Here is a 25,000-nt window from a genome sequence, read left to right as displayed (position 1 = left end):
CAGAATTTAAAAAGCAGCTTGAGATTAAATCTAAGGTTTCTCTGCTCTTCTGTAGCAGTATATTCCATAATGTATTGTTTTGCCTCCTGTTAGTTTCTGAAGAGGGAATATATAAATATGATTTCCTTTTTCTTTATGAATAATTATATTAATTCCTTCTAATATAACACGAGTAAAAAAAAATAATAATAATAAAATATATATTTTTTTTGGTTGTCTGTCCTGTCTGTCTGTCTGTCTGTCTGTCTGTGTGTGTGTGTGTCTGTCTGTCTGTGTGTGTGTCTGTTTGTGTGTCTGTCTGTCTGTGTGTCTGTCTGTCTGTGTCTGTCTGTCTGTCTGTCTGTCTGTCTGTCTGTGTGTCTGTCTGTCTGTGTGTCTGTCTGTGTCTGTCTGTCTGTGTGTCAGTCTGTGTGTCTGTCTGTCTGTCTGTCCGTCCATCCCCACTCCTTTGCTATTTTTTCACAAGAGCTGGAGTGCCTGCTCCTCCTCTATGCCAATGTTTTTGCGGTTCATGCACCCAGTCAATATACCAGCATCAGTGGTGTGCCGCTGTAATCCTTGTTTATCTATATCTATATATCTACGGCCAGGAGACTATACAAAAAAGCAAAAAGGACAGGCACTCCTATATCCAAAGTGAGATTTATTGGCGCCCACTTTTTGCTCTATACATATATATCTCTATCTTGGGCATTCTATATTTAAAGTTCTTTTAGTATACAGAATTCTTGATAAAGGTCCAAACGCAGGACTGAAACCTAAATGGTACAATAAATCGTTGGCTTCAGCCATGTGAGTGCCGGCTTCTTTCTGTCTGCACATGCTGGAAATCGTACCCAGACCACTCCACCCATAGAACTTAATGATTTCATCTGTGCTCCAGTTTCTAATAGTATTTTTTATCCATCACGGCCTTTATTGTAGATCTTGACTGTGGCAGGTGAAGGACACCACACACACACACACCATGTCATCTCCGAGACACCTAGCAGCTGATACTGCTTCATCACAAGTCCCTTTGGAGGAAGCAGTGTTATCTGAGAAACGTGCCAGGGCTGACTGTGTCAGCGTTCCCCTGCTTTGGCATAGTGACCACTTCCAGGAGGTTAAATTGGGGCTTGGGGCAAGATCCTAACATACGAGTTAAATTCCTATACGACTCTAGGGGGGAATGCTGCTTTAAGAACCAATGGTGAATGAGGATTGAGCACCGTTGGATGTTGGGATCCGTGGACGGGGAGGGGGACTCTGGCTGTCCAATAACTTGCTGATCACACCATGACATCACACCATGACATCACACAAACGGGAGCAGCCGGAGGAAATCAAACCAATCCCAAGTCCAATTTAAAAATAAATAATAATAAAAGATACAAAAGTATCAATTACCCAGATGGGATTCCTTAAGCCGGTCCCCTGAATGAATTCACTTTTGTTCTAGGAGGGATTTTAGGAGTATTTGTTGTGTATAACATTGTCCTGTTCCCTTTCAGTATGTAAGGGCCAACATTTGCAAACATAGTAAATATATGTTTAATATGATGAGAATTGTATAGACTTAGTTACACGGTTGAATGTTTTCAGTTTCTTTATTAAACCGTCGACATGTTTCTAAGTATCTGTCTGCTTAGGATCCAAATACAATTTGCTCAAACATCCTTTAATACACACCTGCTAATGAGTAAACAAGTTTGAAAGACAAATCTGTAATCAGTTTTTATGAATGTAGCTATTTAACAGCAACGTCTTTGTTTTCCACATTTTTCTTTCTGTCTCTCGTATGCCAGTGCAAATGAATGGGAAGGCCAGCCATGCCAGTACAAATGAATGGGGAGGCCAGCCATGCCAGTGCAAATGAATGGGGAGTCCAGCCATGCCAGTGCAAATGAATGGGGAGGCCAGCCATGCCAGTACAAATGAATGGGGAGGACAGCCATGCCAGTACAAATGAATGGGAAGGCCAGCCATGCCAGTACAAATGAATGGGGAGGCCAGCCATGCCAGTACAAATGAATGGGAAGGCCAGCCATGCCAGTGCAAATGAATGGGGAGTCCAGCGATGCCAGTACAAATGAATGGGGAGTCCAGCCCCGACCAGTTGGGTGTTGGACAAAACGTTCAACAAATCAGGCTCCATTAGCCCTTGTAAGACCCCCTGCTTTCCCACTTGAGCCGTTATTTGTGTCATACCCATCAAGAGGGTACGTTCTTTTCTCACCGGTTTTGGTTTCCTTCTGCTACATCTTGGTAAAGGGATTCTTCCAGGCGTACTTTTTCCCAGGCAAAGATGATGATTTGCCCGAAATCCCACATTTGTTTGGCCAGTGGGAAGCAAGCCGGTGTGGGCGTACCTCTGGTCTTCGCCAATCCTATAAACATGATTCCCACTGGGTTTGTGGTATTCTGCGACAAGCTATATACCCTTCAGCCCACCTAATGATGGGCACTGTGGCAGAGGATTTCGTTTCTGTCGTTGATGCTAGTCATGAGTGTACGGACCATGAGAATGGGCTGTGCTCATCCCACCCAATAATTCAAAAGCAGGGAGTGTCTTCTATGATGTAATCAATTAGATTAGTCTGTGACGGGTGTGGCTTGAGGCTCCTGTTTAGGCGAATTAGCTATTTATCCCACAGGGCAATTATTGGACCTGAATGCTGCCGTTGAGCTAGGCTATGAGCTTTATGTTCAGCATTTGCTCTCTGTTGAGGCTGTATTGTGCTCTGTTGCCTCTACGGGTTTGTGCGCTCTGCTGCTGCCTGTCCAGAGCATGCGCGCTCTGCTGCATAGAGACCAAAGTCCATTTTTTTGCGGACAACACTAAATTATGTTGGGTAGTAAAATCAGAGTAGGCCTAGGATTTAATTTGTGATTTGTTTACATTCTTGTCCTTCCCCCAACTAGCCGGACCTGAATTTCCCATACTGGTATGGAGGGAGTAGAAGAAAATGAATTAACATTGAAAGAATAATTCCACTTTCCTTAGTGATGGATATCAAATAATTTTATTAGTTTGCATAAAATTGCGTATTCTAAAAAATGTTTTGTTAGGTTTGTGGTACTATTAAATATATTTGTTCTAAGGAGACATTAAAAAAACAAAACGGGTTTCCTGTTCTTTTTTTTCTTAACACTTTTTTCGAGGGGTTGTACCTTTTTTTATTAAAATACAACATTGTGAGTTATTGTAGGTCTCACACACACGGACTTTCCTTACCCTGTGGGCTCTGTTAGTCCACAAGGAAGCAATGGCAGGTGTGCATTAGGGTTGAATAAAAAGGCACAATGACCTGAGTGGACACACTGCAAGTGTGTAAAATAAATAGATTCAATACATATTCAAAATTTTTTTTTTTTTTTTTAAATAAATGCCGTTCATTTCATTTTTCATCGTTGTCACAGAATTTCTGGCTTTCTTGCATTTTTGTGGGACACTGTATACATTTACATAGTGAGCATTTAGCATCATCCCACTGGGTACAGTAGTGCTCTGCAATTTAACTCCTGCGTTACTGGGTTTGTTTTTCTAAGCATAATAGGAAGCCATCAAATACCATTTAATATAGCGCGTTTTCAATAAATCCTAATGATGAACTATAGAACACTAAAGTACAAGCTGGAATGAGAGTAATGCAAACTTACTTGCACACACATATATAATCTTTATTTATTTTTTAATCATGTTATATTAGAAGGAATTAATATAATAATTCATAAAGAAATGGAAAATAATATTTCAGTACAGTTATACGAGAAGCTCACAGGAGGTCTTGCGTTACCAGTGGTGGTCTTGTTTTACATTAGTGAATACAGGTTGTCCTCGTTTTCCGACGTTTCGTTGTCAGTTGCATGCGTTTTCCGACGACACATAATGCAGTTCAAAAACTCATTATCTGCCGCGGTTTTCCCGTATCCGACGTAAACCGCCGCCGGTTAACATGAGTCCCGTTTTCCAACTGTCCCGCATCCGACGCGGGTTTGCGGGACGCATTGTGTCGGAAAAGCGAGGCCTACCTGTATAATAACTACAAGTGAAGAAGAAAAGGCCCACAGTACTATAACCCAGTGGGACTTGGAAGACCTTATACCTGATCTCTGAAACATAGCATGTATGTATATCTTTATATAACAAGGAAAATAAGGGATACAAAATGTTTGTATCCCAGAAGAAAATTCACTTATATGCACACTACTGTGGTATAAAATAAAACTTTTAATACTAAATACTTAAAACATATATTACCGAAAAGAGTGGTATAATAAACATTAAAAATGAATTAAATGGTTTAGACACACATGCACCGAGATATAGCTCTCATAAATATAGATATTCCAGTCAATAATTGCTACTGGAATCCTAGAGGCTGAACAGGGTGCAACCAGCCAAGGTGAGCCCAGAGGCTCAGCACTTACACACACTAGCACAATAAATGCGTTGCCACAAACACCAGCAGGGATAGGTCACTATATACCCAAACATCCAGTTAGCAACACTGTCAGTGAAGCCATTCCCTAGCTGCTACACTGTTTTTATATATATGGCTGCTCTAGTGAGCTGCTGGACAAACACTATGTTAAAACAGCCCCATAACGGGGACTGATGACATAATCACGTGTCCAACGCGCGTTTCCCTCCTACTATGGAGCTTCGTCAGGGACAATTTATTGTGCTAGTGTGTGTAAGTGCTGAGCCTCTGGGCTCACCTTGGCTGGTTGCACCCTGTTCAGCCTCTAGGATTCCAGTAGCAATTATTGACTGGAATATCTATATTTATGAGAGCTATATCTCGGTGCATGTGTGTCTAATCCATTTAATTCATTTTTAATGTTTATTATACCACTCTTTTCGGTAATATATGTTTTAAGTATTTAGTATTAAAAGTTACATTTTATACCACAGTAGTGTGCATATAAGTGAATTTTCTTCTGGGATACAAACATTTTGTATCCCTTATTTTCCTTGATTCACTTTAAATCACAGCTGCACCTACCTTTGAATTATCAATTGGAAGTTATTTTCTATATTACAATTTGTATGATTTAGTTGATCACTCCCTAATCCCTGTCCTTATCTTTATATAACGCCATATACTGTATGTACATGGCGCTTTACAGCTGTAACATGGAATAATAGGAATAAGCGCTTCATGCATAAAAGTAACAAAGGAGTCCCTGCCCCGAAGAGCTTATAATCTAAGTGGTAAGTAGGGAGAACTTATAGACATTAAGGGGGTGTTATGGGAAGTGTGTCTGCAAGGGGTCAAGGTAAACGCACACGAGATGTATAGTATCAGCCAGCGGAGATACCCATTGCTTCATTAAAGTGGTGAGTTTTAAGATGGGCGTTAAAAGTGGCGAGAGAGGGTGCTAGTTGGATATTGAGAGGAAGGGCATTCCTGAGGTGTGGGGCTGAGAGTGGGAGGGGGCTTTATGTAGAAAAGATGTAGACAGAAGACATCCTTGAGCATGTATCGTGAGAAATTAGGGCTGAGATGTAAGGAGGGACAGAGGAGTGTGTAGCCTTAAAAGAGAGGAGGAGAATTTTTGAAAGTGATACGGGATTTAATACGAAGCCAGGAGAGGGATTTCTGCAGAAGCGACACTGAGACATATTAGGAAAAAGTCAAGCTATTCTTGCAGCAGCAGCGTTTAGGATCAATTTTGTAGGGAAGAAAGGCGAGAGGCAGGACAGTAAAAAGATACAATAGTCGAAGATGGGAGGGAAGGAGGGTCTGTGGTAGAGTTTTAGCAATAGAGCGACAGAGGAAAGGGCGAATCTTTGCAATGTTACGGAGGTAAAATCTACTGGTTTTAGCTACATTGTGAATTTGAGGGAGTCAAATGTGGCACCTAAGCAGTATGCTTGTGATACTGGGTGTTTGATAGGGCTACCAACAGTAATGGAGAAGGGGGCAGTAGGGCCAGGCTTGGGAGGACGTATGAGGAGCTCCGTGAGCCATATATACTAAGTGGTGCTAAATCATAAAGCATTTTACAGCTCACTCTCACATGAAGGGCCTGTAAGATGTCTTAGTGTCTTGACGCACCAGTCCTACCTAGCAGTATGCTTTAAATTTGCATTAAGGGGAAGTCCATTAAACATTTTGACTTTTTTTGAATACGACTGTCACACAGTTTTGGTTCTATATCTTTGTAATCGTAAGCCCCAAAGCCCAACTCCGGACAAAGTACACAGAAAATACCATACAATACCATACGAAGTGCCTGTGTTAGGGGCAATGCCTGATGGCCAAAAGCAGTATTTTAGATAAAGAATGTATTGGTCCAATTGTTTTTCGTAAACCACTGTAACCATGCTTCACCCCTACCGTGCCCTAAAGACTTACAGCGTACGTCATGAAGGGTGATGTGCGCTGTTTGCCATGTTGGTTGGTTATTTTTCTAGGGGCTGTTCGCGATCTGCCCAGTAACTAAACGGAAGGCGGGACTCTCCCCTGCTGCTTCCAACAGCGGTAGTAGGAAACAATTACGCTGAGCGCTCAGGAGGCCACGTCATTGATAGAGTCCGAGGTCCATGCCTATGGAGGTGGCAGGACCATTTGTCAAAGACGGTTAAAGCCAACCCCTACTTTTGTTTCTTTGATAATTGACCATGATTTATTTTTCGTTGGGGCCTCAGAATAGGAAAGTGTTTGTCAACCGTGTGTTTACTCTACCGGTCTCCCACCCTGTCCTATTCAGGGAGCCAATAAAGATGGGAGAGGGGAGGGTGGGGCTTTGTCTGTAAAAACTCTTGTTGAACACTGATATCAGTCCAGAAATATATAAATGGTTAGGGTCACTCGCAAACATTTTCCTTTGGCCCGGTGCATGAAAAGGAGAATCGAAAGAACCCCAATAGGCTCCTGAACTGCTATACCGAAAAGTACTGGTCTCCACTGAACTCGTAGGCAATCATTCTTTCAAGCCAAATCGACGTTTAAGTAATGAATTTTTGCACAGGTGACAAAATATAAACACCTTTTTGGAGCGGGGGGGGGGGGGGGGAGGGGAGAGGGGGCGGGAACTGCCCTGTACCTGACGAAGTGGACCACCTTGTACCTGACGAAGGGGACCATCCTGCACCTGATGAAGGGGACCACCCTGCACCTGACGAAGGGGACCACCCTGCACCTGACGAAGGGGACCACCCTGCACCTGACGAAGGGGACCACCCTGCACCTGACGAAGGGGACCACCCTGCACCTGACAAAGGGGACCACCCTGCACCTGACAAAGGGGACCACCCTGCACCTGATGAAGGGGACCACCCCGAAACGTTGCACATACATTTTTTTTTTTACCTCTGCAAAAATAAATTATGTCGATTTGCCTTGAAAGAATGATTGATTGCCTAAGAGTGCAGTGGAGACCAGTTTTCCTCTGTATAGCTCACTGATATCAGACAATGGGGAGCAGCACAAGGAAATCAAACCCTTCCTAAGTCTCAGCTCACCATTCTAACTTCAAATAAATTGCACACCGTTTATAGTTGATTTCATTTTTACAGTATTGTTTTAACCCCGTTGATTTTATTGTATTTGTGATACACTCGTAAACTGTTAACTACTGTATATCAGTTGTTTGTTTTTTAAATGTCTGTTATAATATATATATTGTTATATATTATATATTATATATATATATTACCCCCTCCTTAATTTCTGTAAACCTAAAAACAAAATCTTACTTTGATTCTTAAAAAATATATATTTTAAAATATCTGTCAGATTTTGATTCAAAAGTATCTATTATCTAGATTTAAAACTTTAGTCCACAAAATGATATATTGCCTGGTATATAGGATGGTGCTGACGCGTTTCAGGACAGACAACCCCTTCTCTGCCTCGATTCTAGTACAATCAGGAAGAAAGCAGGACGATGCTGTTTGTTCTAGGTCTATAAATAAACACCTGCCTAAACCTTCACTAATGGGGGTGTGTGATCTTCCTCTTTTTTTTTCTTTTCTCCCCCTCTCCAGATTTAACCCCTTATACGTGTCACTGCCTTGAGTAATCTTTGGTCCTGGGGATGCAATAGCGTAGAGATTTAGCCTATAGCCTGAGTCAGTGTGTTCCTCCAGTTTCCAGAGCGTGTCGCGTCAGGCCGATAGACGGGAGTATTAGGAATTTGTGACCGTCAAAACAAATTCATTTGAGCGAGCCTTCGGGTGCCTTACAATATCGCACTGCTTAGTAAACATGGGCCTGCCTGAAGATCGGATTATAAAGCGAAATCCCATACATCGCAATGAAACGTGAAAGGCACTTAGGCCGTACAACATCATGTTGTGGGTAACGATTACGCAGGTCCAAATCTTTGAATTCCCGTTCACTGCGAGGTGGGATGGCAAGAAATTGTGCTGCTGCCCACTCGGGTATGGGATGGGTTAAAGTTACCAGACAGGTTGGGGACGCGTGTGCATTAGTGAATCTCCTTCCTGTGGCTTTATTTTGGGGCCTGATCAGGAACATTTCATTTTTTATTGAAGTGTACGGATTACAAAAACGTCTCTGCCATATGGAGCATGTGGGAGGAAAAGATCTGCACAGCGGAATATGGAAGAAGCAAATGAGTCGCACAGTTAGTACGAGTGCACTTGGTTCTGGTGCTTTAACCTGCTCCAGATCTTGGGCTCTGTCCCTGGCGGTCGCGGCTGCGCGCTATGGCGTGCGCTCCACACACAAAGTACAGCTCTCTGTGGGGCAGGCCCTAGTTGGCCTGCGCGTTCGATGCGCGACGGCCGTTGGCAAAAGACCAAGATTTTTGTCATTTGGCGCGGCTGCCGAGCGTTGGTCACGGCGACGGTTCAGCCAATGAGGGCGAACCAGCCGCGTGACATCACCGCGCCTCTGCCATGCCTCCCCGACTCGAGATGCCTGGAGTCCATCAGATCGCACTGATGCAGGGAACGAGCGCCGCCAGGCGCGCCACACGCGCAGTGGGGCCGTAGCCATAGAGTTTGATATATGCATTGTCGCTAAAGATTTAGCACGATTTGGCATTGCATTAAATGGGAAGCACACACGTTGTTGATGCATTGAACGCGCACAACCATTTTAAGGCGCTAGATCAGAGGTGGCTAACTCAGGTCCTCAAGGGCCACCAACAGGTCTGGTATTAAGGATATCCCTGCTTCAGCGCAGGTGGCTCAATCAGCCAGACTCTTACGTCTTTGTAGCTTGTGAAAGTGTGAAAGTGTATCGCTTTTCAGCAGGAATACTGCAGTCAAGTAGAACAGTCGCTTCCGTTCATCTGTTTGCAAAGTAATTAAGCCATCGTTGGTCAAACAAACTACGGAGGTAGGGGAAGCATTTACCCAGGGAGACTGTGGTGGCAGATATAATATTAATGTTTCACTGGGGTTTTTTGTTTGCCTTCCTCTGGATCAATATACTGTAAATACAAATAATAGGATACATTATTTGTTGTCAAATGTTAACATAGGTTAAACTTGACGGAGAAATGTCTTTTTTGTTTTTAACTCATCTGCTATGTAACTACGTCACTTATTTGATATGTTTAGAAGCGTATCAAACTTTGGCCCGAAAGCCAAATACATTTTGTACATAATTCTTTCTGTGCCGGCTCAAAGCTAATTGAGGAAAGAAATTCCCAAAAATTCCAAAGTTTCAGCAAGCAACGCTTTGTAGAAAGCTCACTGTGGTGGAGAGTATTCATTTACTTTAGTATTTCTTCAAAACAGAAAAGTACTAGTGAAGTACTCAGTCTTCAGAGGACTATTTAGTGGGAAAGAAAATTGGAAGCCCCCCCCCCGTCCTTCATAGCGGGCAAGAAACCGTGCTATTTAACTTATTTCTATCCTGTCAAATGAATGTTTTAATTTCTTTGCGTAGGCTCAATCCACGCTGATCCGCTAATTACGTTTATTTGTTTGACTGATGGCCTCATTACTTTAACGAGGGCAAAAAAAAGAAAACGAGCGCACTGGATTGAAGGGAGTCTTATCACCAAAAGACATTGGATAAAGATTGTCAAAACGATCCAAAGCTTTTATTTTCAATAAAAAAATGTTAATAAAATACTTTCCCTTTTTAAATTTTTTTTTTTAAAGAGGATTTTTAAACGTATCACTGCGATGGGTTCACTTGTTAGTACCAGGAGGTACTGCCCTTTAGGTTAAATTTCCCCCCTGTTCAGTTGTTGTTGTTGTTGTTGTTGTTGTTGTTGTTGTTGTTGTTGTTTTGTGTTGGCGTTATAATTCAGGCTAATGTCAGCCTATCCCTGCTTCAGCACAGCTGGAGCCAGCTGTGCTGAAGCAGGGATATCCTTAAAACCTGACCTGTTGGTTGCCCTTGAGGATTGGAGTGGCCCGTCCCTGGTGTAGGTGCACATTTCCCTAGCCAGCTGTGTTATTTTTTGCATTTAGATTGGCCAGTCTGTTCCTGTGAGCCTGGCGGCGTCACCTTTGCGTTGAAGTGTAATGTGTATCCTGGTGCTTGTGTTGGCGGAACGCCACAGACAGGACAAACAGGAAGTGATGTGTTGAGAACGGTAGTCATGCGTTTAAAGCTTCTTCACTTCGGTGAAGAGACCTGTTATACAAACCATATTATAGAACAGGGCTGCTCAACGCCAGTCCTCCAGGCCCCGTCCCAACAGGTCAGGTTTTCAGGAATATCACTGCTTCAGCACAGGTGGCTCAATCAGTCCCTGCTTCAGCACAGGTGGCTCAATCAGAGACTCTGTCTTTGAGTGAGCCTCTGATTGAACCCCATGTGCTGAAGCTGGGATATGCTGAAGACCTGACCTGTTGGGGGCTTAAGGACTGGAGTTGCGCTCCCCTGTTATAGAGTATTTAGATATGGGCAGCCGGCAGCCTGGCACACCACTTTATTTCATCTCGGAAACTCCTTATTTCCTTGTAAAACTGCCACCTACAGTTGAATCCTGGAAGGCACATGTGGGTCCAAAATATTAGTCGCATACTTCTGCACAAGCTTTGGTTACGAACCTATGAGTTTCTAATAAAGAGGTTTATTTCTGACACATTGTACGGTCGGTCTACTGTTGATGTCACATGATTAGAACCTCAAGGTATTTGTTCTTTTGCAGCTAGTCCATAAGGGCAATACGTAGAAATCAGCAACCCGTCCTCATGCCGTTCAATTCTCCCCCATTACGTGTTAATACACAGTTGGTGACTGCCTCTAGTCTAGAGTAGATACAGTATATGCGGAGGCCTAGATGTGAAGAAGATTCGAACCCTAGTGCAGGGGTTTTATTTGGTTGAAATCAGTCTCCTAGTGCAGATGTAAGATATCTGTAATATAACATGGCATTGTAACAAAGTGACACATAAGGGGACAGCAAGACTCCATGGCCGCTGTATCCGTCCCATATATGTCATGGTGTTCAGGGCGTAATAGTGTCTTGCCCAAAATGTTTTTTTGGATAAATAAAAAGTGATTGTTTTTCAAGGGCATGCAGTGGGACCTTTCTTTATTTCCTATTGCATTGGTTTCCTTAGTTGAAGTCTGAACAAGTGTACTTGGTGAATATATATGTATATGTAAGGGATAGGTTCCCTTGGGTGTCTGCTGTAAGGGCCATGGATACTTCTCGCATACGCTTTGTTTGCTTACTTGGTGGTTGGGGGTTATATGTGGCTGTTTCTGCGGATAGATCACCATGTAAACAAAATCATTATCTGTATACAGGCATACCCCACATTAACGTACGCAATGGGACCGGAGCATGTATGTAACACAGGCATACCCCACATTAACGTACGCAATGGGACCGGAGCATGTATGTAACACAGGCATACCCCACATTAACGTACGCAATGGGACCGGAGCATGTATGTAACACAGGCATACCCCACATTAACGTACGCAATGGGACCGGAGCATGTATGTAAAGCGAAAATGTACTTAAAGTGAAGCACTACCTTTTCCCCACTTATCGATGCATGTACTGTACTGCAATCGTCATATACGTGCATAACTGATGTAAATAACGCATGTGTAACAGGCTCTATAGTCTCCCCGCTTGCGCACAGCTTTGGTACAGGTAGGGAGCCGGTATTGCTGTTCAGGACATGCTGACAGGCGCATGCGTGAGCTGCTGTTTGCCTATTGAGCGAGATGTACTTACTCGCGAGTGTACTTAAAGTGAGTGTACTTAAACCGGGGTATGCCTGTAGTTACTGACATGAAACGTGTACCCTTTTGAGTAACTGACATGTCACGTAACCCCTCACATTAGATGAGTGGCCATTTTGTTTTGGTACACTTTCATGCCACTCGGTAACCTCGTCTTCTTGGTTATGACAGAGCTGCAAGTCTCTTGCTCCTGAGTGACCTTTCAGTTGCAGAAATGGAGGAAGCAAAGAGCGAAATCATCTCAGTGGCATATTACCTGGCTTGGGCGACTTAACCTGTGCAGCTGGAGGACAGGCGGTGTCTTACTCTGGTTGACTGGACCATATACTGTTCTACATTGAGTGGCTCGTTCCGTAACACACACACGCCTGGGTTCTACTGACGAGGCATCTGATTGATGCAGGTCGGAGGTCCTGAGAGCACCCCTCGCAATGGGCTATTAAGGGGACGGCCGCCAAACCAGAAACGATAACTGATTGCTCTGTCCCTGTATATGGAGCTATAGAGAGGTTATTAACCCTTCCAGTGCCATAGAGTTGTGCCACCGCTGGGGTTACGGACTCTGGCACTCTGAACTCGATCAGGCCTGGGTTATGTGACTGGGAGGGGGCGATCACGGTTTTAGGAGCGATCACGTACTGCCCCTAAAAACCGAGCAATGGCGTACGTCATAAGCTCCCCTGGGGTGGCCCTTTTCCTTAATAAACCAAGGGCAGGTTTTTGCAATATTATTAGCCCCAGTTTTACAGCCGGGAGAATTGATCAAATGGCTCATATTAATATCCGTTAACGGTACTATTAACTAGGAAACTGCTCCGAGCCAATGCAGACAAAGCACACAGTGTTGCTGCAAGTTACTGTAATGTGGTGACAGGTCCATACCTACGTGATGATCTCATTAGTCTGGTGTTGGACGCGGGTTACCCGTGGGAATCTGGCATTGGGGAGGAAGTTTTTTTCATCATTAATAATATTAAAAAATTTGAGGAATCCAAACAAGATGTATTTCCTTTATTATGCATCGTGATATACAGCTCAATGATATGAAAAGTGTGTGTGGGGGTGTGTAAGAAAGCGGGAATTACTCAGGCAAGAATTGGACCATTCAATTGGTGTACTAAAGACCTCATTAACCACTACACCTCGTCCCTTCAGATATATTCCTGAGATAAATCAGGGCAATTCCAAGGACATGGCCATGTAATGTCTTGAGAACAACGATCAGCAGATTACTATATGAAAGCGTAAGTCATTTTTAATCGACAAAAGGAAATAAAGTACAAATATTTTCTTTCCGGTTTTCATTTGCCGCGGTTCGGTTTCCTGGGCGTCAAACATGTTTTGTTAATCAGTTGTTTTTTTTTTTGTGTTTTACAGGATGGCCTCAATTCTTTGGTCCTTGATCTTGATTTCCCTGCACTACGAAAAAACAAGAATATCGATAACTTCCTAAATAGATGTAAGTGTTCGGATGTGTTGTGGTGGCCGGATGAGTGAGGTTCAACGTTAAAGTAGAAACTGCCATTACTGTATGTTGTGGTGCTTTGGTTGAATGCAGTTAACGGGTAACTCCACACAGAAATTATCTACAGGTATTAGTAGAAAGCACAACATTTGTATTGATACAATATCTACACCAGTGTTTTTCAACCAGGGTTCCTAGGAACCCTTGGGTTGACCGGGCATAATTTTTAGGTAATTTTAATATTGTACTAAATACAGAAGAATTTACAATGCATCTGATCTCACATACGCTATTAGATAGGGTTGGGGTTCCTTACAATGCATCTGATCTCAGATACGCTATTAGATAGGGTTCGGGGTTTACTTTCAATGCATCTGATCTCAGATACGCTATTAGATAGGGTTGGGGTTCCTTACAATGCATCTGATCTCAGACGTGCTATTAGAGAGGGTTGGGGTTCCTTACAATGCATCTGATCTCAGATACGCCATTAGATAGGGTTGGGGTTCCTTACAATGCATCTGATCTCAGACCCGCTATTAGAGAGGGTTGGGGTTCCTTACAATGCATCTGATCTCAGACCCGCTATTAGAGAGGGTTGGGGTTCCTTACAATGCATCTGATCTCAGACACTCTATTAGAGAGGGTTGGGATTCCTCTGAATTTCAGATAGGGTTCCTGAACCAAAATAAGGTTGGAAACCACTGATCTATACAACTAGGTGAATGGGAGCTAACACTGGCTAAATGGGCGAATAAGCAGGCGTCTACATTGCAGCTGGTTGAATGAATAGTAGCTGAACGGTGAGATTCTACTTGCATATCTTTCGACATTTTATCCCATTAAAAACCTAAAAATATCAGGTCCATAAAAAGTTTTGGAGAAATGCCATAGAAAAAAAAAAGTTTTATGGAGTAGAGCTTGAGAATCAAAACATGGTCACAAATAACTCAAATATGTCGTCCACGTTTTATCCAGTTCTGCGTTTTATTAGCGGCTGAAGGGAAGTTCAACAACGAATGCCTCAAAATACTACATTCCAATATTCTATCTTTCTGTAATTTGCAGGATGTGCCAGTATATCAGAGATCATTTTTGTATATAGCCCATGAGTTGTTTTTACTTTTATATTCAGTACAGCATGTTCACTAGATGACCTGTGCTAACAAAGTCACATGATGAGAAATGATAAAATGTCAGGTTAAGGGACAATTGCCCCAATTAGAGACTCGGGGAAAACCTTACTTCTCCAGTTTGGTTGCTAGATCATTACATTACTCATTTGCTTCAGCGAAAAAGACCTGCAGGGTTCACAATATTGATGGTGGTCAAGTCAAGATAGACTTTGTTGCATGATTTTGTGCTTGGTGGTTTTATGTAAGATCCTCCAAACCCCCATTATCTGGCGATGACTTATCATGAAACTAGTTTCCATCGTCTTGCTGGATGTGACTCACTAATACAGTTGAGCGCTTATTGAACACGATTTGAGAATCGGAAATGTTGAACTTCAACTATTCATCTCTATTGAGAAACCATATTGATTTCTTTATACATTGTGTGTTAACGTCATCACTTGTGAACTTGTGCTGACAACCATTTGAAAACCTATATAATGGAAACTTGCAAGGCCTGTGAAAGTTTAGGTATCTTCCTTATTGGTCAGTGTTTAGTACATAATGTTGATTGATATCCTATGTTCGCTGATGACTACCTGCTCCGAAATGGGACAATTTGCCTTGGCCAACTCTCCGCCACCGGCTGTCTCGCCACTAAGGTAAGTTATTAAGGGGTTATCTTTAGGGTAATGTTAGGGATTTTAGGGTTAGGGCTCCGATTATGGGTTTATGGGTACGGAGTTCAGGTTTAGATGTTTAGAGTAAAGGTCTAGGGGGTAAGGATTAAGGTTTTGAGGGTGAATATTAAGGGTTAGGGAAAGGACTAGGGGATTTTGGGGTGAGGGGTAAGGTTAGGGGGTTACCTTTGCGGCGAGTCGGCTGCGGTGAGTTGTCCTGGTCTGTACCTGCTCTCCTCTTTGCCTCTCTAATTGCTCCTCAGGCTTCCTTTGTCCTTTCATGTTCTCTCCATGCTCCCAGTTTCAGGCGGCCAATTGCACTCGCATCCAGACAGCCACTTGTTGAGCTTTGTGACACACCAGGTATGCAATCGGAGTAATATTTTGCTGCCAGGCCAGGTTAGGCCGTGCTTATAGTGCTGGCGACGCGACCGATGACGTCGCCACCCGCGAAAGTTATAATTTAACTTTCAGCGACGTCGCTAGCGACGGGGTCATTGATTGGTTCAGAGACAGTCACATGTGGCGACAGTCTCTGAAAAATCTAATTTACCCGGCTTCCAAATTGTTGGTCGCTCCATCACCCGTCGCGCTTACTATAAGCGCTCGCGACGGAGTCAATTGTTTTTGTTTTGGAGCCGCGTCGCGGGCACTATAAGCGCAGCCTTACATTGTTTTCCCAAGTAAAGGGCTGGATACTGACACAATTGGTACGAACTGTTCTAAAACATTGGTGGACTGCAGGTGGCCCAGGGGGTCGCAAGTGGCCTGCGAAGGCTTCGCCCGCTGCCCGCTACACTCGCCTGCTCTCTTCCTCCATTGCGGAGGGAGCAGCGACGTTGCTGCTGAAGGTCGTAGCTTCTCACGGTTCCCTTAGCTGCTCAGAGACCATGCTGATAAATACTGCCCTGCTCCTATGGCTTATTTCCCAGTGCAAGAGGAGCAGCAGGACCGCATTCACCAGCGCACACACCAGCACTCAAACACTGGCTGGAAGGGGAGTGACGGCAACATCCCTGCTTCATGTGCACTGAGAAGGCAATATTGTGGCCCTTTTGAGGGCTCAAGGGCGGCACACGCGTGTGTCATGTTGCATACTGCTGAACTAAAAGGATGCCAAGTAGGGGCCCAGCTAAGGGGGCAGAAGAGAGGTATCAATGTACTTTCCAAAGCACTACACGTGCTGGCTCCAACCGTGGTTGACCTGGCGAATACACGTCAGCTTCTTCTCTAGAAATAGGGAAATGAATGATACAAAGGTCTAGGTCAGTGTTCTTCAACCAGGTTCCCTGGGCATCCCTAAAGGGTTCCCTGTAATTTTCGGGTAATTTTAAAATTGTACCAAACACAGAAGAATTTACAATGCATCTGATCTCAGACTCGCTGTTAGAGAGGGTTGGGGGTTCCTCAGATTTCAGATACGGTTCCTTAACCCAAAAAAAGGTTGGAAACCACTGATCTAGCTAATGAAATCTAGTTCTAACGTGTGCGATTCAATAGGCACTTTCTTGACTAAACCAACAACTTTTTAATTTTTATGTAGATGAAAAAATTGTGGGCGACGTCCGTCAGCTGCAGATGAAAGCTGAAGATTATGATGTTGTGAAAGTCATTGGAAGGGGCGCCTTTGGAGAAGTCCAGTTGGTGAGACTATAACCTTTTGTTGGATGATGGTCCATGGTAGGGCTGGGCAACTCCAGTCCTCAAGGGCCACCAACAGGTCAGGTTTTCGGGATCGAAAACGGAGCCACCTGTGCTGAAGCAGGAATATCCTGAAAACCGGACCTTTGGGTGGCCCTCAAGGTCTGGCGTTGCCCTTGTCTGGTCTATGGTTTTATTCTCAAGTACTGTAATTTAGAGAAGGCAAAGATGTAACGTTTTTTCTTTCTTTTCAGTTCTGGTTCTTAGAGCTGTATTGTACAACCCAAAGACAAACGCAATACAGCAGCATTATGTTTAAATCTATATTATATATGGATAGGCACACCAAAAATGTATTTTACTGCCCTACGTTTCGGTTACCCTCTGGTAGAAGAGCTCTTGATAAAGGCTCCAGAGGGAAGCCGAAATGTCGGTCCAATGAAAGAGATTTTTTGCTTATTGTTGGTGTGCCTATCCCTTTGTTATTTTTGTCCACTGCCTTATAGGTACTTTATAGGTACTCTATAGGTACCTTATAGGACAGCAGCACTGTCTCCAGTATTCTAATTTAAGTGTGTGCCCCAAGCCCTCCACATTGAGATATATAGATGTAGATGTGAATATATCTCTCTCTTATGTTGAAGTGCTTATCACAACTATTTCAATGTTCTGTTCCTGATCGAAAACCCAAGGCTTGCCAAGATAGGTATTTCTATGACCATTTTCTTGGAGTGCCCCTATCGCAATAATTATTCCCGGAAGGAGGACACCTCACTGTTATAAAGAGCAGCTTCGAGTAAATACCAGCATACAGGAAAGGTAAGATATCGATGAACTCCCTGGTCTTATTTAAGCAAAAGGTGTTTTCTTTTATTGCAACATCACAGGATTGCTGTTTCGGTCGCTGCATGCACCGTGTGTGTAAAGGAGACCTGCGAGTGCCATCGATATCCTACTTTCCCCTTCTGAGTCTTAGACCTTTATAGATTAAGGCTGCGCCTATACTCACACAGACGGAGCGGCATGGAGGGGAGGCGCACTCACGCTGCGATACTCGTGCTAAAGCCTGAGCTTTTCCATGGCTTTGCAGAGTATGCAGCGGGTGCGATCTGGGGGCGTGGCAATGACGTTCCGGTGCGGACGTCACTTCCCTACCTCACATCCCCATCCACGGGCATTTTTTTCAGATTCAGCATCTGAAGCACTGTGCAGACAAGTTCACTTTCCCCCGGTATGGAAATTAACTTTAATTTTGTGTTGTGTGTGTTTATCACCGGCATCCAAAAAAAAAATGGCGTCACTTTAAAAATGTAATTGCACTTTGATTGGAGGAGACAGGTCACGTGATCATGCCATCGCGCGAAAAAATCACTTGGCTCAGTCTCCTTCAATTTTGCGCCTTTGCCAGCTCCGTCTGACGTGCGCGCTGGCGCCATCTATAGGCATCCTCAAAGAGGACCGTAGATGTGAACGCGCAGCGTGCGCGCGCGCCTCCGCTCCGTTCCGCAGCCTTAATTAGAGTACATAGATTTTGAAACCACAAAGGTTTCTTTTTCACTTTAACGTTGCTGGTGTGTGTGTGTGTGTGTGTGTGTGTGTGTGTTGTGTGTGTGTGTGTGTAGACCAGTGGTTTTCAACCTCTTTTTGGTTGGAGAACCCCAGAATTAGATTGTGAAATTCTGGGGCACCCCAATCCCCTCCCCATCTCTCGCCCCCTCATCCTCCATCTTTCGTGTCTCTCCCCCTCACACTGCGATCCCAGAGCGTTCTTCAGCGCACGGCTCGGCGTGCACTGTGCGTACAAGCACCACCCCCCAATCTGATGGGGCCCAGTACCTACCTCGGCGCGCGTTTAGCAGCCGCACTCTATGACAGGATTTTGCAAACACAAAAAAATTGTATTTGCGACGGTGGCGTGGCCCCGCCCCGCCGGTGGTTCAGCCAATGAGGGCGAACCAGCCGTGTGAGGTCATGGCCACGCCCCTGCAAAACCCCCACAACACCCCCTCCCGTCGCAATCTCTGGAGAGAGGCAAAGACCGCAGATTGTGGTGAAGTTCTGTGCACGTGCCGCAACCCCCCCCCCCCCCGTGCGCACGTGCTACAGTGTACACGGGGACCGCAGCCTTACATTCCTCCCCCACACTTTCTCCCTTACGCCCACTCTCCCCCTCTATCTCTCCCTCTCTCTTCTATATATACACACACACACACACACTCACTCCCCCCCTCTCACTTACACACGCACACTCACTCCCCCTCTCACTTGCACACACTCACACTCCCCCCTCTCACACACACACACACACACACACACACACACACACACACACACACACACACACACACACACACACACACACACACACACACTCTTACACACACACTCTTACACACACACTCTTACACACACACACACACACACTCTTACACACACACACACACACACACTCTTACACACACACACAAACCCTCTTACACACACACACAAACCCTCTTACACACACACACACCCTCTCACACACCCTCTCACACACACACATACCCTCTCTCCCCCTTTCACTCGCACACACACATACCCTCTCTCCCCCTCTCACTCGCACACATAAACACACGCACACACACTCTATCCCCTTCCCCCTTGCCCCCCTTCCCCCCCCCCCCCCCACACATACACACAGTGTCTTTAAGGGAGCAGGGAGAGGAAAGAGCAATGAGCTGCCGGTGGCTGCTGATGCCGGGTCACTGCTATGTGGCCGCCGTGCCTCCGGGCCTGGGACAGCTGGTAGAGTTATCCCAGCTCCCCCCCTCTGGCGGCCGCGGAACCCCTGATGGGTGCTCGCGGAACCCCTGAGGGGTGCTCGCGGAACCCCTGAGGGGTGCTCGCGGAACCCCTGAGGGGTGCTCGCGGAACCCCTGAGGGGTGCTCGCGGAACCCCTGAGGGGTGCTCGCGGAACCCCTGATGGGTGCTCGCGGAACCCCGGTTGAAAATCGCTGGTGTTTACAAGTGTCTTTGTTGGAGAATGAATGCGTTGTTGTTGTTGTTGCTTTTCTTTCCTTGTCTTCTGTTTTGTTACATTCTTCTATGTAGACACAAATAGAGAGCGGTTCTGTGTTGGCCCGTAGCATATACAAACAAAGGTAAGGTAGAAGTGATACCTTTATTAGCTGACTCGTGGTTAAAAAGAGCGCAAACAAGTGGCGAATTGGCCATGAAAGTGTGGCACATTTGAGTTTGCCAGCGTGTCTGGATTAAAATTGGTCTATGCAGGAAGCGCGGCAGTGGTGGCGCTGGCGCTGAGGGGGTGGGCCGCGGACGGTGGCCAGGAGCAGTGAGGAAGCGTGTGCTGAGTGGAGAAAAAGATGACCAATCAGAGAACGGCGGGAGTGGAGCCCAGAACCCGCCGGCGCCAGAGACTGATATTGGGGGGAGGAGGGGAAGGGGGAGGAGATAGAGGACATTTTACATGATGTGGAGAATTTCACACACGTGGAGAATATTCGCCACACCTGTGGTTACATTGAAAAATAGGTTGCCCACCTCTGCCTCAGAGTTATCCTGTCAGTATGTGTCACAACCACATCATGGAGATTAACCCATTGTTACTAGAAGTACTTGGCTGCACGAAGCGCCAATTCATTTATTTATCTTTTGTAACTAATCTCTGTCTTGACGAGATGAATTAGTGAGCGGCAGTGTGCGTGGTCTGATTTAGTACAATAAAACATTTAAACAAGCCATTATGTCTCCACAATGTCCAAGAATGTGCTAGAGAGAAGTACGGTTTCATGCAGATTGTACATCACATGTTCCTGCATGATGCATTTGGCCCAGTCAAGTCTGATTAACATTTTATTTTTAATAGAAACACAAAAATGAGACCATAATGTAACATTATTCTGTGCTGAGGCGATCTGATGCATACCCCATCAGTGCTGCAAAAACCAACACATGTTCAGTGTTTGTCCGAACCTTTCCGTAGACCTCATATGCTTCCCACTTAGATTGTAAGCTCTTTGGGACAGGGACTCCCTATCCTCTGGTTTTATGTGTGAAGCGCTTATTCCCTTTGTTGTATAATATTATGTCACGTGTATTGTAAAGCGCTATATAAATAAAGATATACTATACACGCACACCTCTTGAACCTTGTTTCTTGGCTTTATTGCAAACCGGAATATACTGGACACCTAATTTCACACATTCAGCTGTACATTATCGAGGCAATTTGGCATTACGCCATTACGCAATCAACCCCTTGAATATTACTTCTGGTTACATCTACAAAGTTTATTGTAAGGGGCACTATACATTGTTGATCTATGAGATACAGAACACAAGAGTACATAGGACAAACATACCATCTCGGAAATATGGAGTCAACAACCGATATCCACAATGACAATATACATTACCATGGATGGGAATAGACTATAGAGATCTAATACTGAGACAATAACTCTTTCCATCTAAGGTTATTACTCATGTATACATATATAGAGGATATACACCACCAATAAGGTGTCAGTCGTGCTATATACCTTTGATACTCAGTACTATTCCTTTCAAGACCAGTCATTTTTGGACACTCAATTTCAGACATACCTCCTCTTATTAATTCAGGGTTAAACAAAAGGTATATTAATACCACACCCATTGGTTTCTGTAAGTGGATTTGTCATAAGAGAGAGTAAAAAAGACTAAAATCATCTAATTTTCACGTATATTCCCTCATTGGATAAACATATCTTGAGCTAATTACTAGCATCACAGACGCACTGGGAGCATCATTTTTGTATTGTATTGTATGTCTTTATTTATATAGCGCCATTAGTGTACATAGCGCTTCACAGTAGTAATACATGTGGTAATCAAATAAATAACAGATAATATAAATAACAGATCATGGGAATAAGTGCTTTAGACATAAAAGTAAAATTTCGGAAGAGGAGTCCCTGCCCCAAGGAGCTTACAGTCTAATTGTTAAATTAATTTTTAAATTAGTTAGGTAGTATTTTAGACAATTATGTCACAATAAAGTTTTAATGTTGTATGTTTTGCGTACTAAAGGACCAAGATCTAATATCACTGAGGTCTGCGGTGCGCTCTAGTGGGGATCTTTTTGATGTGCTCTTCACATCTATATCCCTTTTGTCTACGTACTTATCCCTGGCAGCACGCGACCTCATTCTTTACTTTATTTAAGGTTTTGAGCGAGGTACCACAATTTCTTATAGCCCCTTAGAAAGAGACTGCTCCTGTCCCCTATGTTCCAATTTACAATAAAGTGAAGGGGCTTGACCAGGCAACTAGTCAATATACTTGATGATTGTATATTAGAACAAACGACAGAGAAGCCCAATGCTACATCCAATATGACAAAAATACACAGTAAAATACTTATATATTCTCTTGAAAAAGGGTCATTTAGTTTAACGCTTTGGCCAAAGCGTTGTAAGCTTGCGAGCCATGACAAGGCAGACACCTGTTCGCAAGTCCTAACACTACCAGATAAAATACTAATATATCTCTATTAGGATTAAAATTCTCAGTTACCTCTATTAGGAGGGAGAAAGACCACATTGGACCTGTATCCAGTAGAATATGATTGTGTACTAGCTCAAGACATGTTTAATAGCTTTCGAAGTCTAAGCTCAAAAGCTCTCGCAGAAATATTTTACACCAAGTAGTTCTGTGAAAATGGAAGCCGGCCGAGGGCGTTGGAAGGAAGTTATTAAAAAGAAATTGCATTCGTTTCTGAAAGAAAATGTGTAAAATCTTTAAGCATAAACAAAAAATAAAAATAACGCATTGGATGGAAGTGGGACTGAGGCTTTAACCATACAGGCAGTGTCATTAACTTTCTTTTCTGTTTGTAACAGGTTCGCCATAAAAACACACAAAAGGTGTACGCAATGAAACTACTTAGTAAATTTGAGATGATCAAGAGATCCGACTCTGCCTTTTTTTGGGAAGAAAGGGATATCATGGCCTTTGCAAATAGTCCGTGGGTAGTTCAGGTAAGGATTTTATGTATAATGCATGTAGCGTTTGCGGTTGTGTAAGTGTTAGTTGCGTGTTCTTACCTCGCAGAAGGAATTTTGCCCTGCAAATAGCTTTACCCCACGTGAGTGGGATGTGATCATGTTACTCTCCATACAGACCTTTTTGTGCACAAAAGTAAAAAATAATGAGGAATACATAAAAAAAAAACAAATGTATGAGGAAGTGCCTCTCTAAAGTGTACCTGTTCCTCTCATAGGTCATTGTTCTTTCACTCGCAATACGTATATTTAAATGTATACAGCAAGTGTGTGTGTGTGTGTGTGTGTGTGTGTGTGTGTGTGTGTGTGTGTGTGTGTATATATGAAAAGACGGCCAATGGATGACCGTTTGGAGGCCACAAATCAATACCAATGTCAAGATATGTGATGAAACATGACAAAGTTATGTATGCGATTCTGGAAACCATAAATCTAAAATAGAACATGATTTTATATATATATTTTACAGCTTTCTTGTGCCTTTCAAGATGATAAATACCTCTACATGGTGATGGAGTACATGCCCGGCGGTGACCTTGTGAACCTTATGAGTAATTATGACGTGCCTGAGAAATGGGCTAAATTCTACACTGCCGAAGTTGTCCTTGCCCTGGACGCGATTCACTCCATGGGGCTAATCCACCGAGATGTGAAACCCGACAATATGCTTCTGGATAAACACGGGCACCTCAAGCTGGCAGACTTTGGAACTTGTATGAAGATGGATGAAGTAAGTATGCATAGAAACCCCCCCAGCCTGGGCTAGATTTAACATGGGTTGAAATCCACACTTAAATTGTCGGTGCTGGAGTTCCCCGAGCAATATTCTATACCAAATATAATGACACCAACTCTTCTGGAACCAGGATCACCTGTAGGATGTGAATGACTCCAGTGGTTTAACTCATCCCCTTTTTAAAGCACACAAAATCCTTCTATTTTTTTTTTTAACTTTATTGGGGGAGTCAACAGAAATATAAAAGGTACTTGCAGGTGGTGTAATGTAGTGAGAGAGAGCCTCTCTAGCTGAGGGTGTCTTGGTATGGGGGGGGGGTGGTAAAAAAGGATGGCCTTGCAGGGGGTGTAATGGAGGGTAGCATGTATTCGCAAAGCCTGCTTGAATGGAAAAGGGCACATTGTCCTGTGGTAGACAGGAAGAGTCTAAGGACCATTCCATAAAAGAGAAAGGGGCAGGGGAACAACAGGCTAAACCATTCTCATGGCAATGAGAAATGGGAGGTTGCCAGGGCAACCAACTAGTGGCTGTGTAAAGAGGGAAAGTGTCAATAATGTATCTTTACACATGCAGCTAGCTGCTGGAACAGGGGAACTAACAAGCAGCTGAACTAGGGAGACAGAAATCAGTGAGCTGCAAAGAGACACAGAAAATGTGTAATCCTGTTCCAGGACACCAACACTTACTCTTGAACGTAAGCCTTTTTTTTGTACTGGTGTAAAGATAAGGTTAAGCAATTGATAAAGCCAGCTCTGATTTATTGGTGAAGGACCTCTTCCTAAGCTGCTTTGGTGGTAATATGTGTGCGTGGCACTTGCCACATGCAGACCAACACTGTAAAAGTCCTGAATGAAGAGTTGAAGCACTGAACATATTTGCCAGTGTGGGAGAAGGATATCAGTGACCTTACCGCCACAATTCACATATATCCATCCTGACTGCTGCTTTCAACCCCTAGGGTTTTGCTAATATCAACAGCACTAAAGTACAGGATGTACCAACATGTTTTACAGCCCACTTAGATGTCACCGTGTAGGATATAGTTCTAGGTCTGGAAAACATGGGAATAATAAATGAGGAATGTATTCTTATGATGGCTTTTGAATGGGAAGCGTAGCTGCTCTGTTGATTCATGTGTAGCAGTTGGACTCCTGCAGTGCCATCTGGTGCCAGACTTGTGTTAGCTCATA

At 43.9% G+C, this 25,000-nt stretch overlaps 1 protein-coding gene across 5 annotated transcripts in view; it reads left to right on the top strand.

Moving 5' to 3' along the window:
- ROCK2 (Rho associated coiled-coil containing protein kinase 2) overlaps window positions 1-25,000 on the top strand; it is a 231,759-nt gene that overhangs the window by 77,078 nt on the left and 129,681 nt on the right. For 4 of the 5 annotated variants that reach the window (XM_075598366.1, XM_075598367.1, XM_075598365.1 and 1 more), the window contains exons 2-5: window positions 13,506-13,587; window positions 16,932-17,032; window positions 22,913-23,050; window positions 23,544-23,804. In XM_075598366.1, the coding sequence (XP_075454481.1) occupies window positions 13,506-13,587; window positions 16,932-17,032; window positions 22,913-23,050; window positions 23,544-23,804 (582 nt within the window). Of the gene's footprint in view, window positions 1-13,505; window positions 13,588-16,931; window positions 17,033-22,912; window positions 23,051-23,543; window positions 23,805-25,000 lie in introns of those variants that run through there. The other variant, XM_075598369.1, reaches the window with a different exon arrangement.

This window comes from Ascaphus truei, chromosome 4, assembly GCF_040206685.1.
Source record: "Ascaphus truei isolate aAscTru1 chromosome 4, aAscTru1.hap1, whole genome shotgun sequence".
Taxonomy (NCBI): Eukaryota; Metazoa; Chordata; class Amphibia; order Anura; family Ascaphidae; genus Ascaphus; species Ascaphus truei.
This window is presented reverse-complemented; position numbering and strand designations above follow the sequence as displayed.